The 19806-nt window shown below is 42.0% G+C and overlaps 1 protein-coding gene across 3 annotated transcripts; it reads left to right on the forward strand.

Annotated features, from left to right (window-relative positions):
* Nucleotides 1-359: 359 nt before the first annotated feature.
* Nucleotides 360-19609, forward strand: LOC128257670 (uncharacterized). Of its 3 annotated transcripts, XM_052988787.1 has the most exons (4): nucleotides 360-616; nucleotides 1201-1386; nucleotides 17410-17706; nucleotides 18290-19609. In XM_052988787.1, exons 2-4 carry the CDS (start codon nucleotides 1326-1328, stop codon nucleotides 19162-19164), a joined length of 1233 nt encoding a protein of 410 aa, XP_052844747.1. In that variant the 5' UTR covers nucleotides 360-616; nucleotides 1201-1325; the 3' UTR covers nucleotides 19165-19609. The 3 variants fall into 3 exon arrangements, with proteins under 3 accessions (XP_052844747.1, XP_052844745.1, XP_052844744.1); XM_052988785.1 differs by lacking the exons at nucleotides 360-616; nucleotides 1201-1386 and adding an exon at nucleotides 3071-4381; XM_052988784.1 differs by lacking the exons at nucleotides 360-616; nucleotides 1201-1386 and adding an exon at nucleotides 9764-11218.
* The last annotated feature ends 197 nt before the right edge of the window (nucleotides 19610-19806 follow it).

Below are 19806 nucleotides of genomic sequence, written 5' to 3' on the forward strand. Positions count from 1 at the left end.
TCGAATTTACCATTTAAGCGGGGACACAACCCATGTAGAAAACAGAAAATGTAAAAATGTTGAACTATATGAATTTAAAGCAGCTGCAATTAGCAAATTGTATGTATTTATTACATATTAAGTGTTTGCTAGTGTTGCACCTGATTGTACTAAAAATGTTATATAAATTTGTGATCCAAGACGGGAAATTAGAAATTAGTTGTTGAACACAATCAAAACATCTTTTTTGGGAAAACTGTTCTTATGTAGATAATGCGACACACGAACGTGGACGCAATAATAGTGGAAACCTCCTAATGGGTTGAGTCCGCGGTAAACTCAACCACCGTGGTTGAGTCTCCACTAAGCAATTTGTCTCTGCTTTTTCTGGCTTATTTAGGGTATATTTTTACGAAGAGTGCAGCATTTACCGTCCGTCGCGTCGCGGTCACACTGAACTAAACGCAAACTGAACTATTGTGATTGCAATTATACCAAAAACCGTCGAAATTCCGCTTTTCCCAGCGAAAATCGTGAGGAAACGCTTCGAATTCGCAAGGACTAAACGCGAGAGAGTTGGATACAGCTGAGACGCAGGACTGCAGCGAGGATTTGGAGGCGTGTCCCCAGGCGAAAGGTAAAGTCGCCCGCTGTTGTTGGCTGCTTTATGGCCATATTACTTGTACTTGTAGTACATTGGAAGTCGGCTGCTGGATGCTGCTCTTGGCTAGCAACAATATGTGTGACTTTGCTGCCATGGCTGCTGTACTCGGTGTTTGGTCATAGCCGAAAAATCCAGCAGCCAGCGAAAGACTGGCTGGTCGGTTCCGAAAACCAGTCCCAAGTGCATCGTGCCCCTGCAACCACCTTCTTCTCCTCCTCCTCCTCCTCCTCCTCCTCCGCATCCACCGAATTCCCGATCAGATGGCAACAACTGTTTGGCAGCAGGATTTCGCCTTCGACTGACTTGTTTCAAGTCAGCCAACTCAGTCTTTGTTCGCTTTGGTTTGCTTTGGTTTGGTTTTGTTCCATTTACATATATGCCAATGCCAGGCTCGTCCGATATATCCAGTTTTTCACTCGGAACTCGGATATCTGTGTGGATGGATCGTACTTATATACGTGCATACGATCGATCGCTTGTGTGTGTGTGTGTGTGTCTACGTGTCTGTGTGTGTGTGTGTTCGCCAGTGTTCATGGTCAATTTCTTTGCATTTTCAGTGTGAAACTCATGCGGTGCAGATCAAGTCGGTGCAGGAGCAGCGAAACCAAGTCCACATCCACAACCAAGTCGAAGTCAAAGTCCACGTCCACGTCCACCTCCAATCCCAGGTAGAATCCCCATCATGGAATCGGCGCTGGATGTGCTCTCGAGGGCGGCGACCATGGTGCAAAACAATCCCAGCGGTAAGTGAATGAACTGGCCATCCGTCCAAACGCAAACAAGAGCCATTAACCAATTCCGTTTAAAAAGAGTCGACAATTTTTATGATTTTAACTTGGGCCGGCCAACAACATCATGGCTCGATGTACTCACACTCAACGAGGGGGTGACGGGGGGCAACGAGGCAAGGGCAGTGGGGGTGGGGGTTACACACACTCGGCTCTTTTATGGCTTTCACCTTTGAGCCGAGAAGACTCGGAAAGTATTTCAACAATGTGCCATACACAGGGAGAAAAGTGTATACGATATGATGATCAATGGGTCTTGATGTAAGACTTACACGCAAATATCATATAAGATTCTCAAGTGGATCCAGATAAACTAACCAACTCTAAAGCTTTAGCTTTGAAACTTCTCAAAACGTGGCTTAAAAATCAGCCAAATCTCTATACAAGACCTTTGTTCATAAACCAAAGAATAGAAACCGAATTGCTCAGAAAACATAAATATAAATGTTTTCCAATTCGAATACTAGAAATATCTGCACATTTTTGATAACATAAAAAACGATTCTTTAGACTCTTCACAAATGCAATTGTATCATTTTTATATTTCTGTTTGACCTAAAAAAGACATCCTTTGATATGTATAAAATGGCAAATTGATAGCTTCAAACATTTTATTTTTAAATTCAAATTGCAATTGTTTTTTGTAAATCTGTAAAATATTAAAATGTATTTTTTAGCGGTGGGTCTACCACTGAATTTGCTATTATAAGTGAAATGAAAAGATAATGATGATTAGTTCAATAATTTTATTTATAAATTAGAAACAGATGAAAGCATTTCAAGTACAAACAAATACATTTTGATCTTCAACAATATTCTTACATTATTTATTAATTAGTAATTAGATATGAATCTATTATGATGCATATTATTTATTGATTGATTTCACTTCAATTATGTTCATACACAGTGAAAGAAAAACTTATAGATATAAATATATGAAACGATAATTACAAAAGCTTAACTAGTTATATTAGTATATCAAAAACTTGAAGCAACAAAGCTAGGATTTTGATAGTAGTTTATGGTTATTCACTAATCTCCCAATAATATGTAAATAACTGGTTATGCTGCACCTTCCGCTTTAATGCAATGCTCATTTCTTACTGTGTAGCCAGTTGCATACCCTTGGCATGCTCCACTCATGATTCACGATTGCAACAGAGCCCCTCACCTCCTTTCCAGCCTGACATCTTCTTTGTAAGAGGCGATCCCGATCCCGATCCCGATTCCGATTCCGATTCCGATCCCCCACTCAGACAGACAGACAAACAGACAGAAGGAGAGACAGTGCCTACCGAAATTCTACCCATTCGGGGGCATCGATGAACTCGACAATGCCCACAGCCGATTCCTTACTGCGAGCACTGTGCGAACGCATAAACACTCGACGAATCCGAGAAATGTTTTATTTTCGTACAAAAAAACAAAACGACAACAAAACATTCCAACAAAATGAGTTTGCGGCGCATTCCGATTCCGATTTTCATAAATGTGTCAAATGCCGCATTTTCGATGGCAACAACGCGGTGAGCGAGCGGTCGCTCGCTTGGCATATGTGAAGTATTGTCGGGGGTGGTGGGGGGTGGGGGGATTGTACCGGACTTGGGGAACTGGGGACGACCCCTTATCAATAATGGTCGTCGTAGTGCCACTGCGACTGACGACGAGCACGAATTGCGGTTGTGAATGTGGCTATGGCTATGGCTATGGCTATGGTTGTGGCTGTGAATGTGGATGGGCGTTTGCGTTTGCGTTCGTACGGGCATTGCATATTTGTGTACTGGCGACATATCTTTTGTATATATTTGCCATTTGCAATTTGCATTCTCTGCCCACCATCACCACCATCACCACCATCACCAGCACCACCCAGAGCGACAAACCAGCGAATCGACCGCGTGACATGCCAAAGAAACGGCCGGCGGAGAGCTCAAACTGTCATATTGTATACTATTCGAATAAGCTGGCTCGCAAATATGTGTATAATTGCTAAGCACAAAAAACAAAACAATCTGTGGCCAAGCGAGCGGGTAATTGCACATTAATATAAGCGCTAAACGATAAGCGATAAGCATGCGACCCACGCCGGCCTATTTAAGCTTTGATTTTGATTTCGCCCCCCCAGTTTTGTGGGCCTCTGATAACATGCAAATCAGCGCTGGAATGCCAATAATATAGCACCAATTTATGTTTATGTTTATGTGCATTTCTCTTTCTGTTTATTTACCCATTGGAAAACGCCAGAGCTTTATCAGCTATAATTCTGAATATTTGACAAATTCCTCGGCCGATATATATATGCGTACCAGCTGTCAACACACAGGGGAGAATTTATGAGATAGCCCCCGCCGACACAGAACAGAAAGAGAAATGGTTTGCGATGCTCGAATAAATATTTGAACAGCGCACGCGATTCGCTGGCGATTTGTTGGCGGTTTTTGGCCAGTTGGCCAACTCGACTTGGACAATTGGCCAACAATTGAGTTCTTAATGCAAGGTAGACTGTGTTGGCCTGGTGAAGATGAGCGATTTGATTGATCGGCGGCTGGCAAAATGCAAAATGTCGTTAACCTGCGCATGATTAATGAATTTGTCATAATCGAGCGAGCCACTCGGATTCTGGGATCTTCATAAATCACACGTAGAAAAGCGGGTCGATCGGTCGATCGAATGCTCGATCGGACCGAGCGGTAATTAAGCGGCCCTTCCATTGTTTGCCGAGGAGCAAACTCTATGGCCAGGCCATAATTAATAAACAAATAGTTACACAAATTGTGGCCTGCCAGGCACAAAAGAAAAATTGTGGCAATTTTGAGCTTGGCCAAGCGCAGCTGGAGACGGACACCAACCGTTTGGCTATATGGCTATATGGCCATAGAGCTATATAGAGGGGACCGGACTGGAGTGGAGTGGAGTGGAGTGTGGTGGACTGGACTGGGCTCATCAGGTAATTTACATGGCCTTTCAATTCTCCGTTTTAGCCAAGTGCTAGTGCTAGTGCTTGTGGCAGTGGCAGTGGCAGTGCCAACTCTGTGGGCCAACACTCTCTTCCTTTTACTGGCAATGGCCAAACGGTGCGCGTAATTGCCGCAAATCTCGACCAGAGGAAAATCCAGCAGGCAAACCAGTTTGGGTTTGTTATTGCCATGGCCTGCCACTGCGATTGTATGGGATTGGATGGGATTGGATTGGGAATGGGCATGGGTATGGGGATGGGTATGGGGATGGGGATGGGGATGGGGATGGGCCTGGGGTTGGAGATTGGGACTAGAGCATTACCTTTCTTTTTACTAGTGCCTGTTGCTGCTGCTGTTGCCACTACTTCTGCCACAGCCGCCGCTCGGCTATTTATTTATTTAAACATAACATTTGCCTATTTGCCATAAATTTTCACTCTGCGCGACTTTTGCCAGCGAGCGCTGGACAGGAAAAGGTGGCAGATGCAGCGGCAGAATCAACTTGTTGCGCACAATATCGAAATGAAAGTTGTCTCACAAAAACATGGCAAGTTCTGGCCTTTGCTGGCCATCTATATTTACACAAAAAAAAAAAAAAATAGATTCGCTAGAGCGATCCATTGATTTCGTACCCGATACGAAATTTCGGCAAAATGTATTGGGATTTTTCTCACGCTTGATTTAGCACCGGATGATAGTTTATAATGACAACTATATTTATGTTATTGTTAGTTTTGCTATTTGCCATCGCTGCTGCCGTTGTCTCGCACTGTTTTTGTTGCTATTCTGGGCAATCGAAAACCAGTTTCTCTTCAAATCGCGCGCACGCTCGAGTTTTATTTAAATTTTGAACTGGTTTGCCGCTGATTTGTGTTGTCTCCGCTGCGTATATATTATGTGCCCCCGTACCCACTAGATATATACATATATTAGATTGTTAGATTTCACAAACTGGGACTGCGACTGCGACTGGGACTGGCACTGCGGTTAAGAGATATAACATAATTTGTCTTGTTGGTATCGACAAGTTCTGGAAATTGCCGGCCACCTCACCTCATCAGCGTATGTGTATGTGTCATCATCATCATGATGATCATCATCTCATCTCAGCGATCCATAGGGCAGTAGATCTCCCACAAAGACATTAGATTTCGGTGACTGCGGAAGCAGTGCCACTATACCGCATACTATATATACAATACTGACCCAAAATGCCCGGCAAGAGATCTCATGTTTCTGTGCCGATTTCCAAACAACTCAACAAATTTCAATTAGCAAAGCATTTTCCGGAGTTTTATTTCGGTTTGTGTTCTGTTTTCCTCAAACCGTCGTCGAATCAATGGGGCAATATTAAATTGCTGCTTAGCTTGTCATTCAGCCCGTGTCACAGAAAGCGAAAGATGTTTGGGAAATCTTTTGTTTGAGTAACCAGTCTGTGGGGAATAAGTCGAAGAAAAGATTGCTCTATGAAAAATAATTTGCCTCTTAAAGATCATTTATAACCACAATATTTTTGTAATAATGGGATAAATCAGTGATTTGTTTTGTGAAGAATTTGTAATTTATTATTATTTACACTGTTTTGTTTTAAATATTTTAATTTAAAAGTTTATAAGCAATTTATACATTTCTTCAGAAAATAGTCAGGGAATTTTCATCATGTGTACAAAAAATTATTCGTTTTCAGGAGATTTTATATTTAATATTTTATCTTACCATTAATTGTAGAATTTCATTAGCTCTAGATGTAAACTTAATTAGTAAAGAGTTTTCCAATTGACTTATGAAAGCAATTTCCAGATATTATGATTTATTTTAGAAGAATTTGTCACAATGTTGTGGTTAAGGGACTCGTCATTGAATGTAAAAGTTTATAAGAAATGTATAAATATATTGAAATAGTTAGGGGACTTTCTTTATATTTATTTGCAAACAATATTACACATGTTTAGTAGGGTAAAAATAAGGAGTTTTGTTTGACAAACCATTATATATGTGTTAATACCATGGCATACAAACTAATCATTAAAAGTAGAACTTCATTAGCACCAGATATGTACCCTTAATTGGTAAGGGAGTTCCATTTGACTTCTGTAAGCATGCCCGCATCTTTTGGGCTCCACTTTTTATCCCCCCAAGTCAAGTTTACCCACTTTGCTCGTCTCGTTTTTTTATTTTGCGCCTTCTTACAATACTTTGGTCTACTATGTTTGGATTTCGGTAATTTGTTGCCATTGTTTTGGACCGGCCAGTGGAGTCTTCTGCCCCAAAGTCTGCTGAGTCCGTTGTTGTTGTCATTGTTTTTGTTGCTCATAGTGCTTTGTGTTTTTTTTTTTTTTTATTTGGTTTTTTTTTTGCCATGATTGCCATTCGATTGACCTCGTTGCGCATGCGTGCGCATGTTTCACGCTACACTACAAATTTTCGCGCACAACAAACAGCTCGCAGCCGCGTTCGCCGGATGATGAGTAAGCGCCAAAGCCAAAGCCAAATCCAATGCCTAGGAGCACTCAATCAATCCATTACTCAGTCAGTCAATAGTTTTCAGCTCAATTTTGTTACAATTTTCGATTTTGTCTCATTTTGCCCCAGTGGAATATTGCACATTTTGTGACTGCGATTAGCAAACGAGCCATAGAGATGATGGTGAAATGGATGGAGAAAAGGAAAACCATAAGCGATCGATTGATCGGATGGCGCGAGATCAACAGCTGAGCTTGTGCAAGTCGCTTTGGGCCAGGCCAAGTCGGTTGGGGCCATATGATCGGCCATAGATACAACAAACTCCAGTCATCCAGTCATGAAGTCACTCCACGTTGCTCGCCTCCTGCAGTTGCTGCTGCAGTAGCAGTGGCAATATTCATGGGGCAACCAGCAAGCAACAACCAGTAAGCAACAACCAGCAACCAGCAACGAACAACCAACAGTAGTGGTTGTACTACAAATCGGGCGTAAAATTTCATGGGCCTGCTATTGAATTAGAAACGAGTTTCCTTCGCCGTGTTTTGTTATTGCGCTTTTCTGCTTTCTGCCGCTGCTTCTGTGCCGTTTTTCTTGCCGCCAACTTGCAGTTGCAGTTGCAGCAATGGCAACTGCTGTTGCTGCTGTTGCTGTTGCTGTTGCTGCTGCTGCTGTTCCGTTGGACTGAAAGACGGACATGCGAACTTAACTAAGCCAAAACAGAGCCAAGCCCCAAAGCACCGACGACCTATTGTTGTTTGCTTCCAATAACAAACGCAAACGCGGCAGCGAACATTTTGGCTATGTGATGAGCTTTGTCCTACAGCTATTTGCATTGATTTGTGGAATCATCAGTTTATAAGTCGATCGAATTTGGCCTGATTGCAGGTTATTAATGGCAGGCTATTGCCATAAGATCGGTTTTTTTAAGCTATACTTAAGGGAGTTATATTATTTTTCGGTTTAAAAACAAAGAAAGACATTGAATTTGGGAACATATTGAAATAATTAACAATCTTATATTGGAAATAGTGAAAAGGAATTTTATAATTATTATCCCAAAAAGTACAATAATGTATAATATATTTCATAATTATTTGTGTGCTGACCTTCCTTAAAAAAACGAATTTTTAGCTCTAGAATAATTCTTTAGAATACGTGCTTTAAGTTTCCGCTATGGGGCGCACCAACATTTAAATGATTTTCGTTGGATTCCTGAAAGTATGTATGTAAGTAGTTCTAAAGCCAAACTTCATAAATTTGTTGTTATCAGGTCTTGGTTTGTTTTTAATTGTGACAAAAGTTCGCGATAGTGAATTTAACACATTTTAATTGTTTGCCTACCATACTACGCTATATTATATTTTCAAGATTAAATGGTAGTGTTAATTTCTACATGTGAGATTACATTTTGCAAAATGTTTATAGCAATAATCTGAATTTCAAGTATTTAACAAAGTTTGGGTTAGTAATAGTTCATATTTCTTGTTTTCTTCTGATTAATAAATAGTTTAGATAACAACAAAAATGTTTCGACGAGTTGCAAAAAAAAAGCATATATCGTTAAAGTATATTATTTAAAACAGCCACAAAATTAAGTTAGGCATTATGTTGCTAAGAGAAAGTCTTTATGAATTTCCCTCTAAATGATAATAGGTTTTTGTACTAAGTGGCTCACATTTGACATAAATAGGAATATTCTTAATAATGCTTCAGTTGAGTGCAAAAAATAATAGATTTCTTTGTACAACATCCGATATTTTTAGGGATTTCCAAAGGAGATTAAAAAGATTTGCACATTTTACCTGTGAGGTTTTAGAGATTAAATGAAATGTTATTGGATACATTGCAGTTTTGGGTTGACAAAAAGGACTACTAGGTATTCTATTGTCGGTGTGTTCCAATCTAACCCTCGTTTTCCTAGTTGGTTGTCACTTTCGCAAGCCCGCAAAAAAAACACACACACGGCAATCAGCCAAACGTAGGTAGTTTTGCACGCAGTTACAAACTTACAGGCTTACACATAGAAACGTTTGTTTGTGGCAAAACTCTGGGTAAACATTATAATGAGCCCGATGCAGTGACCGGGCCCAAAACAAAAGAGCGTCGAAGAAAACATGAAAGAACGCCCACACCATGTGCCCTACCCAAAAGTCAAAACCGAAAACCCAAGTACCAGTTCACAGCTCCAAACTGCGGGTTTCCTCCGGACTGTGGCCAATTCCCAATTGCTGCCATTTCGTTACCCTTTTGCCCAATTGGCCAAGCATCAATGGGGCAATGGGGCGTGGCGGGCACATCCTACGGACACACAGACATTCCCTGCCCAGTTGTACATATTCAATTACCAAATCACCAAAAGCAAGCACAGATCCGAGATCCAAGATCCAAGATCCGAGATCCGTTGAGCGTTCTGTAGAGAGAAAGAGGGCCGCCAAAACAAGAGTCGAAACGGAAATTGGTAAGAGGAGAAATAAGGGAAAAACAACTGGCGCAAGTGCAAATGGCAGAATGGCCTCTCTGGCCTCTCTGGCCTGGCCCCAAAAGTCTACACAATCCCCTCCATCCACTTCCCCCTCTTTGGAATAAAACCCAAAACCCAAAGCCCAAAGCCCAGTGATTGTGGAGACTTTGAACGAGCAAAAGACACGAAGGCTGGCGAAGAAACCGAAGACTGGCAGTCGGAGCTTCGAAAGCCCCACCATAACAACAAGCCCCAGTCGCAATCGCAGTCCGCAGTCCGCAGTCTTCAAGTCGCTCGATCAGTTCGAGTTTGTCCGTGGAAGCCGCCAGTTCGGTGTCGCGTTTCAGCTTCAATTTCAGTTTCTGTTTAAGTTTAAGTTCCTATAACTATTGCTAAGCAATGGCAAGCTATTGCCACTACTGATATATAATATATATATATTTATATATATTTTTTTGTGCTCAAGAAGGTATAGTTTGTGGAACGTGCGTTCAGATCGATTCGTGTGTGTGTTTACCGTGCCGTGTTGTGCCGTGTTGTGCCGTGTTGTGCCGTGCCCCTTCATCTGAAAGCGAAAACTGGCACTGGCACTGGCGCTCTCAAGTTCAGTCGGCGATTTGTCGATTTCTATGCAAATCATTACTCGGAAAAGAAACACAGCACAGAGTCGAAGTCAGAGTCAGAGTCAGAGTTGGAGTCAAAAGACAGCCCAGCCAGAAATAAAAAAAAAGAAGAAAAAGAGCGTGCTATTTTTATTTCGCTAAATGTCGACTCGAGGCTCACGTCGCCTGAGCAGAGCCAAAGTCTCCGTTTCAACTGGCGAGAGACTGTAACCCGAGTCGCCCGCCGTTTTGCAAAATAAAATAAAACAACACAACAGAAAAAAAAAAAACAGAAAAAAGCAGACAAAACAGACAAACAGCAACAGATTGTATCTGTATCTATAGTCGCGACTGGCGGCTCGTTTTGTGTGCGCACACATTCGTGTATCTGTATCTGCGGCAAAAAAACTAAAAAGTAATCATAAACTGGAAGGGAAAGAAAGACAAATAAATAAAAAGACTGCCGCTCCCCAGCCTCCGTGTAGCTTATTCTGAGTTCTTAACTCTCAGCTTTGAGCTTTGAGCTAGATAGATAGCTCCATAGCCCTGTTTGTGGATCAGCTGAGTCGGCTTTTTTGGGCGGCTGCGATGTGAGTGGAGGATTGGAGATCCCCAGGAAGTAGCGCTAAAAAACCTAGCAAATTGAGAATCTAGCAAGAGCAAGAGAAGAAGAACCATGGAATATCTTTGCATACTGAATGCCTTCGAGCAGAATTACTACAACCGGATTAAGGCGGCTGCCGCCGCCGCCGCCGCAGCTGCCGCTTCGCCTGCCTCATCCGCCTCATCCGCCTGCTCCACTGCCTCCACATCCTCGGCATCCTGCTCCAGTGGGCCGTCCACCTCCTCGTCTGCCTCCTCCACGGCCAGTTCACCCGGTTCGTCGGCACGGGAAGTGGCCCAGGCAGCGGCTGCCTTGGCGGCCACCCAAGGTTTGGCTGCCTATCAGGGGGCCGCAGGATCCCCGTCACAAGGCGCCCTCTTCTACCATCATCAGCAGCAGCAACAGCAGCAGCAGCAGCATTATCATCAGCTTCACTTCCATAGCCAGCAGCTGGAGCAGCTGCAACTGCAGGCGGAGTCCGGCAATCAGCAGCAGCATCCTCATCCTCATCCGCATCCGCAGGCAGCCGCCGATGCCAACGCCTCCTCCATGGCCAGTTTGCTCTGGCAGCCGTGGCGGGATCTCCAGCAGGCCGCCGCCATGCACCATCAGCTCTACAGGCAGCAGCAGCAACAGCAGCAGCAACAGCAGCAGCAGCAACAGCAGCAACAGCAGCAGCAGCAGCAGTTGCACAAAGGTTCGTTTTGTGGGGCAAACTTCAAAAGAACCCAATGACTGACTGACCTGTGACAGAAAAGGGCAAAAATTGCACATACTCATTAGCTAAATTGCATATGAGGAGGCAGGAATGTATAGTGATCTTATATCATATTTTATTAGTTGCACTTTATTCATCAATTAAGTTCTTAAATGTTCATAGTTCTATAACAGCAGTCACACTTTTTCAAATAAGTAAAGTGCTTACAAGTATGGTAAATTAAAGGTACAAACTTTGTGCTTAAACCTAACCCACTGTCAGAAAAGGGCGACAATTTCACATACCAGTAAGCTTGAGAGCAAAACTTGCATATAAATCATAAGCTTAGTTGCATATGAGGAGGCCAGCATGTTTATTGATCTAACATCGTCTCATTACATCAGTTACATCAGTAAATTTAATAGCAATATTGATTAAAAATGCACAAACAATTTATTATGTGTGTTTTTAAAATATATAAGCTGAACTTGGTTCAAGACATAAATGGCCTCTTATATAAAATGGTACAACCAATTCTTTAATTGCTTTGAGAAAGAGTTGAGAAAGATAAATATCTTAGAAATTGTAAAACCAATAGTAATTTGGATGCTCACTAATATGACAATAAGTCTTTGACAATTATCTTTCTTAAATGCAATTGCCCAACTTCTTTCAACATATTTTCCCTAAGGGATTTAGCTTAAAGATCCTCATATATCTCTTTAAGGCGTTAATCTATTGAGTAAGATGAAAATGTATTTTTAAACTAAAATGATTTTCATTCTATTTATGATTTGCTGTAATAGATCCTATAAAACTATGATTATTTACCCGAATGTTTTTTTTAACAGTTATAGGACATAGACGTTTCATTCGTGCGGTTATCAAACATAAATTACAAAAGGAAAGGCAAAGTGTTGCAATTTTTATGATGCGAGCTTTTAAACTAACTCAATAAATTTCTGATAAACAGGGCAGTTTGTGATAGCATTAAAAAGTTGGTAATTTAACAAACATTTTGCCAAGGGTATATTAAAATGTCGTAGAAGAAAAATTAAATGCTCTCACTCTTTGGGGATGTTTAACCATTGAAGCAATCAAAAAGGCTAAAATGGTTGTCCACAATATAATATAATATTATTCAGTTAAGAAGGGAAAACTGAAAACTGAAAGTTTGGTTTTATTAAGTGCGTCTTAAAAAAAAACTTCACACTGTATAACAGTAGAAGTATTAATTGAACACTAAATCGATAATATAGCTCCTATACTTGTTAGTTTCATTTTTATACACATAAGTTTTATTTCGATACTTTCTTGGAATCAATTTAATACTCATATTATTGAGACATTTTTCATACCCAATAGTTTAAAACGCAGTAGTAACAATGGTTTAGTTTCTATGATATTTTTGATAATTTGGGTGTCATAATATATTTCGGCACTAGATTTAACCGTTTATCAATCAATTCAATAAAATTAGCAGACAAACTTTCCTAGGAGAGCTTGGTCTTGTAGCGATAGTGAAGACCACGTTGATGCACCTGCTGCTCACGTGAAGTCCACACTCACACACCTCATGATCCGTGCCGAAGTTCAATGGATCGGCATCGAACGTGCCCTTTCCTCTGGCCTTTCATTTGGCCATGATAAGCACCCACTCCCGCGATGAATGGGATCGGATCGGAACGGATCGGATCGGATCGGGTATCGGAAGCGGCTTGCTCCAATTCGACTCGACTCGATTCGATTCGATTCGCCTCGCTTTATCTTTGCGGGCAGCGTGTGGCCAGGACGTGGACGTGATGACGACGGCATTGGTTTGGATTGGGATTGGAATTGGATTCGGAATTGCAATTGGTATTGGAATTGGTATTGGTTTTGGAATTGAGATTGGCAACACGACACAAGACGGCGACAATCGGTCACGCCGGCTGCAAGACCGTATCGATGGCGTCTCTATTCGGCTTGTGCTTGTGATTGTGATTGTGATTGTGATTGTACTTGTGCTACCGCTTGTGCCAACTGGAAAATTGGTAATGAAATTGGCAACACTTTTACTGCGCTCCGCACCGACGGCGTCGCATTCGATTGGCTTCGGATTGGCAAACAAAACAAAAAAAACTCACACCAGTTCCACGGCGTTAATTGGCGACATTGCACAAATCACACAAATGCTTTCAATTACATGGCGACGCCAGGCAAACACAAAAAACTGGGGGAAAAAAATGGGAAAAAGAGCAACAAATGAGCGCCTGTTTAAACATTAAACCTCCATAAAAAAAAATAAAAAATGGATGATGATGAGGTGGGGCTGTGGGGTTTCTAGCTGCTGTGTGCTGTGCTTGACTCGACTCGGTTTTATTTGTGCTTTTGTTAATTTGTTGACATATTAAAACCAGATTTGCAATCAACTCGGATAGTGGGTAATGCGGGTAAGACGGAAACTCGGGCAGTCGGAGATCGGGGATTGTGGACTGGGGATCGGAGATCGGAGATCCGTGCTTACGGGCATGACTCACAAGCCGGCGCGAGAAAAAATATAAATAATGAAAAACGACGACGTCGACGACGACTATGATGGAAAAATAAATGTGTATACAAAGCTACAACTACAATAGCTACAACTCCAACAACCAGAGCAGCAACAACTTGTTTGCATAAGCCACAAACGCTGTTGTTGCTGTTGTTGCTGTTGTTCCCATTGCTATTTGTAGTACAATCCAAGCCATATACATATAAGCATGCAAGTTTTGTCACTCTCGTCTTGTCTCGCCCCCTCTCTTTCCTTCCGCCTCAGCCCCTCTCTTTTTATCAAGTTCTGTATGTTGCTTTGAACCCGAACCAGATTTTTTGGGATCTGACTCTGGGCCGGCTTTCGAATCGCTCCCCGGCTGATATATCACCTCAGGAGATGTTGAAGATTGCTTCCCGCAACCGGAAATTGTGAAATATGTTGCTCACAATTAATGGCCAACAGTTGTATCGATATTATGTATTCGGCTGTCTAGGCAAACATTATAAAGCTTTTTTTTTTGGAAGGTAAATCTTCTTTGATACAAAATCAACAAGTTTTCTTTTAATTGCTTTTCTAAAAAAAAATAATTACATTCCTGGAGATACTTTTTATGATAATAAGATTTCTAAAGTCTTGGGCAGAAACCTCGTGGATATGAAATTAAATTAATTTAAGAAATTCTAAAATATTTACAATTTTTGTATATATAAAAAAAGGGCCCTATTTACTGATTGTTCCCAAAAAGTTTGGTCTTAAAACTCTAAACGTTTTTTTGGGTATATTTTCAAAAAGATATTTTGTATTTTCTAAAATAAATACGATATTGTACTCTATTTATTTGTTCTTATAAAAACAGAGATGTTTTAAAATGTTTAACCACCCAACAACCTTTTTCTTGATTGAACAAAATATAATATAAACTTACAAGTGCAATTTTTAAGGAATTCTCCATTATTTGCTTCAATTGCTTCTTACGAGTATACGTATAAGAACGCTCTTAACGGAGTCTTTATTGAAAAAAGGTATTATTAAGGTATTCTCCATAATTTGGTATATTTTACCACTAGAACTGTGTTATATTCTATTGCTAAAATGTATTTTACTAGGATCCTATAGAAGATCGCTCTAATCAGTGTAAAGAAAACTTAATTGATATATAGATTTTGCCTCCTAGCCAACTTTCACAACTTTTTATTCCATTTGAGTTCCCCGGAAAGGTTTTTTTTGTGCCTAAATCATCGATTTTTCCCTTTTTAAGCTCCGTTACGAACTCCCCCAATTCGAAATCGGCTTGCCATTAGGCCGTTCTCCCCTTTATCGCCAATTAGCCGATACAGAAATGATTAAAACGCTCGCAGCAGCAGCAGCAGCAGAAATAAAAAAAAAAAAAATAGCGGCAGCAGAACAAATAAACAATGCAGAAGAGGATGCTGCTAAAAAAAAAGAAAACAAAAAAAAGCGGTGGCGGCGGCGAAGGTGAGATAGGGAGTAAAACACAGACCACAATCCGCTCAAGAGGGGGAGCCTCAAAAAGAAAGCTCCATCGTCGTGGTTGTTGTTGTTGTTTCTCGCTGTCGATTCGACAATTCGCCAATTCGCCGATCCCCCAACAGACGGCGACGTCCGACGACCGGAAATGTGCAATAAAATTTGAATGTTTCTTTATTATTATCATCATCCCCATCATCATCCGCTTGAGTCGCAGCCTCAGTCTCAGTCGCAGCCCCAGCTCCAACTTCCAACTCAAGCTGAAGCTCGCTCCCAGCCTCCGTGTTTGTTGGTTTTTTAGTGCCTCCTCTTGGCAGACCAGTTTCTTCCACTCACTTGGAGCTTGGGTTTTGGGTTTTGGGTTGGGGTTCCTCTGCCCTGCGGCCTGCTGTTGTTGGACTCCTCGGGCGCTGAAGAGGTAATATATGGCAGGCCTGCAGTGACGTTGCCAAAAACAGGACAACGCTCCCGCCTTCTCTTGGTACTGGTACTGTTCCTCCTCCTCCTCCGCCAACGCCAACCGACAACCGCCAACCGCCTCCATGCATCCCAGCCCAGTCATTCATTCATTCATTCATGCCTGGATCCATGGACCTCCTCCTCCTCCGCCTCCTTTTGGCGCTGCACGCTGCTCGAAATGTGCAGAAGTCGTCCGACTGGTTTGCCTGCTGCCTGCCCCTCTCGATATCGGATCTCGGCCGAGAAACTGGGTTCTGGGGACCTGGACCTGGGACTTGGGACCTGGGGACCTGGCTTCCCGCTGCCTCTTGCTTTATTTATAAACTTGGTTTCCTGGCCAGTAAGCGCTCTCAGCTACGAGCACTATATGCACCATGGGCACCATGAGCACCTCGAGCGGATGGGATCTTTCATCCCGACGGGATGCCCACGCTCGTTTTGGCCGCTTCCCACGCCACCACTCCATTGGCAGGCTGGGCACGTTTCTGTCCTGCAATTCGCTCAGTGTAGGCCAGGCCCAGACTTCAACACACACTCAAACACACACACACACAGTCTGAAAAAAAAAAGCGTAGAGCAAACGAGTTTTCGTAACCAATTTTGTTTGTGCCTTGGAGTTTCGATTGTGTGTGCTTTCTGTTGTTATTATTTATTTGCTGGAGTGTGTGTGCCGTTTTTTTATATTTATTTTTTGTTTCTGTTTTTTTTTTTTTGTTTTTTGCTGGTGACGGCTACGTCTTCTTGTGCATAATTTCTGTGCTGCCATGGCTGCTCCTTCTCCCCTTCATCCTCCGCCTGGCCGCCACTTTATTAAAGCTTTGGCAGAAGTTCATTCAAAAAAGCGAAAGACTTAGGCAACAAACTTGAAAGGAGGGAGGCGATCGGAGGCGGAGGAGAACTTTGTGGCTGACTCTACCTCGCCCCAAGTCCAGGTGATTCATTACGCCCACTCATCGACCGCATAATCGAAACCACGACGACGGAGACACGTAAACCGCAGTGAATCGCTGGCCAGACGCAGACACAGAAACAGACCCAATCCAAAACCAAAACCCAAACCCAAGTCAACCACAAAGCCAAATCAAATTTATGACTTTTAATTGAAATGCGATTTTGGTATAACATTATATTGACTATTACTATTCCTGGGAGATGGCCAAAAAGATAACTAGTTTCCCACACTGACATAAAAATGGTTAAAATTAATCCAAAGTTTATGTATTTATATTTACATTTAATATAAAATTATAATATAAAATACAATACATATTGAATTGCACGATTTAATAGTAAAATATTTAAGCTCAAGTGGAAAATATTATATTTAAAATTGATCCTATTTGTTTTAAATACAAGTTGAATATGGTTTCAATTTAAACTAAATATTCAAACATTTAAATCTATTCCTAAAATATTTAAATTTGAATCAAATTTTTCAAAAAATAATGAAATAATAACCAAAAAATTTTATATTTCCATATTTCTTATAACTAAAATGAGTGGATTAAATGAGTATGATTTAGATTTAGTTTCTTAATAAAATATTTTTCATATATATTCAAATGGTGTATTACATAAAATGTAAATTTTGAAATGTAAAAAATTAATATTTTCTTTATTTTAAAATAACTAAAAACTGCGAAAATTATTTAAATTGAGCAGAAAATACTTGGGCTTACTACGTTTTTTCCTGATCACTAACCTTTCTTTTTTTGTTTTCCCTTTGCAGAGATGCGTGTGACGGCCAAGGAGCTGCCCACCACCAAGTGGAGACGCGAGCGACGCCAGCGGACCGCCGAGTACCAGGTCCACGAAGCAGGCAGCAGCGATAGGGAACGGGAGGATCGCGACATGGACAGCCCCATTGACATGTCGGTGACAACGGGAGCGCTGAAGCTGCGGGCCTCACCGCCGCCACCTTACCGCGAACCGCTGCCTGGGACCAACTACGCGGCCAACAGCCGACCCAGCGTCATCACCCAGGCTCCGCCAAAGCGGGAACCTCCCGAGCAGGCCCACTCCTCAGGTGAGAAGCTACACACAGTTGTGGTTAAAATAATAGTGGTGGTGCCCAAAAACATACCTATAAGGCATAGGACAACTTTTCTTTTTATTTATCGTAAGGCTCAACTACCAAAAAACAAATAAGTTTTAAAAAAACCCTTCATATTGTTTTTGTTTTTTCAAGAAAAATAAAAGTTATTAATAATTCACTTTTCAATTACTTTTGAATCTACTGAAGTAAATGATATTATAAAAACTTAATAAGAATATAAACATAAATCATAAATCCTTATTTATTTATTATGTATAGGAATAAAAATGTTTTTAATATATAATCAAATTGTTGAATTGAAAAAAGTAATTTATTTTTTTTATTGTTTTAAAATGCAATTTTAAATGAGTATTTTTCTACTTGCCACATTTTAAAGTATAAACTTCACTATAATTAAAAAAACCAATTTCAAAAGTTCCTTCCAAATTTTTTATAATAATTTTTGAATGCTATTTCCTGAAGCCAAAAAACTTCTATTATTATGATCGCAAGTGCATGTTATATCAAGCCAACAAACCAACTAACCACCTGCCTTTTTATATCCGCTTTTTAGATGTGGCTATGTGTGACATTGACGAGCACTTCCGGCGCTCGCTGGGCGAGAACTATGCGGCCCTGTTCGCCAAGAAGTCGCCGACGCCCACGCCCACACCCACGCCCTCGCCAAGTGGAACTCCCAAGCAGCAGGTCTCGCCACTGGCCTATGGACCGCCCTCATCATCGTCATCCAGCACGGGAGCAGCAACTACCATAGCAGCTACCACGCAACTCTACCAGCAGCAGCAGCAGCAGCAGCACCGTTCGCCGCTGGCCAAGCCGGGTTTGGTCATCCTGGAGCCGGAATCCGAGCAGCCGGAGCTGCCGCCGCCGCAGGAGGAGCCGCTGCCACTCTCGCTGGCACTGCATCGCACCCAAGCGCCGCCTTCGCCGCCGCCCTCGGCCACGGGATCGGGACCGGCGCTGCCCACGGCCGTCAGCCAGGTGATGGAGGCGGCGGTGGCCGCCAAGCGAATCCTGGACACGCCCCACCACACGCCGCCCAGGTACAACACGCCGCCGCCGCCACCGGCCTATGCTGTGAGCCCAGGAACTGCTGTGACGACGCCGCCAACTTTGACACCGACTCCGACTCCGATTGCGATTCCAATACCGACGATTTCGACGACTCCAACACCAACACCAAATCCGAATCCGACGCCCTCGCAGATTCCCACGCCCACGGCCAGCATGCCGGCCATCATTCGGGTGAAGGCTGAGCCGGGACTGGCGGCTGTGGCCGCCTCATCCACGCAGACGCCGCCCGCCTCGCCCACCTCGTCCACGAACATCTCGATATTCACCAAGACTGAAGCCTCGGTGGACGACCACTTTGCCAAGGCGCTGGGCGACACCTGGAAGAAGCTGCAGGGCGGGCACAACAAGGAGTAGGAGTTGGAGCCAGAGCCAGAGCTAGAGCTAGAAGAAACCCACCCGCACAGATCCCCAATCCAAGCCCAAACCCAAATCCAAACCCAAATCCCAATACCCAACAACCGATCCTCAACGATCCAACTCAAGAGCTGTTTTTATTATAAATATTTCAAACTACACAATTAACGTTTAAAGATCTCATGCTGATGTGAACGGAAATTCTTCAACTGCGAGTGTATTACAAGTTTCTGATATAATGATTTTATTGAATATTGATAACGGTTAGCGCGGATATATATATGATATAAAATATATGATATATATGGATGATATATATACATATATATGTGTATGGCAAAGTGTATACGTACAAGTGACAAAATTTTGTATTCTTAATGCTTAGTTGGTAGAGACTAATCCTTAATAATATACCTATTAAACATAAGTGAACAATCCTAAGAAATGAGTGTTTTATTTTATGGGTAACTGAAATTGAAGGTACTTTAAATTATTTTAAATTTTCATTTGGCGGTTCGCCCGCTAACAGTTCGATAACAGAGCGCCCAACAGCACGCTGTGTAACGAAATCAGTGTGACCACACCAAAAAAAAAAAGATAAACAGCCCGATGAACTAGTATCGGAACGGCGATTGTGCCATT

Source organism: Drosophila gunungcola, assembly GCF_025200985.1.
Source record: "Drosophila gunungcola strain Sukarami chromosome 3L unlocalized genomic scaffold, Dgunungcola_SK_2 000002F, whole genome shotgun sequence".
Taxonomy (NCBI): Eukaryota; Metazoa; Arthropoda; class Insecta; order Diptera; family Drosophilidae; genus Drosophila; species Drosophila gunungcola.

Bases quoted from the DNA above. Each gene is read 5' to 3' on its own strand.
- LOC128257670 (XM_052988784.1), top strand. From the start codon at position 10,594: ATGGAATATCTTTGCATACTGAATGCCTTCGAGCAGAATTACTACAAC. The intron at 11,219-17,409 runs GTTCGTTTTGTG...TTCCCTTTGCAG, and splicing joins GCAGCAGCAGTTGCACAAAG to AGATGCGTGTGACGGCCAAG. The intron at 17,707-18,289 runs GTGAGAAGCTAC...TCCGCTTTTTAG, and splicing joins CGAGCAGGCCCACTCCTCAG to ATGTGGCTATGTGTGACATT.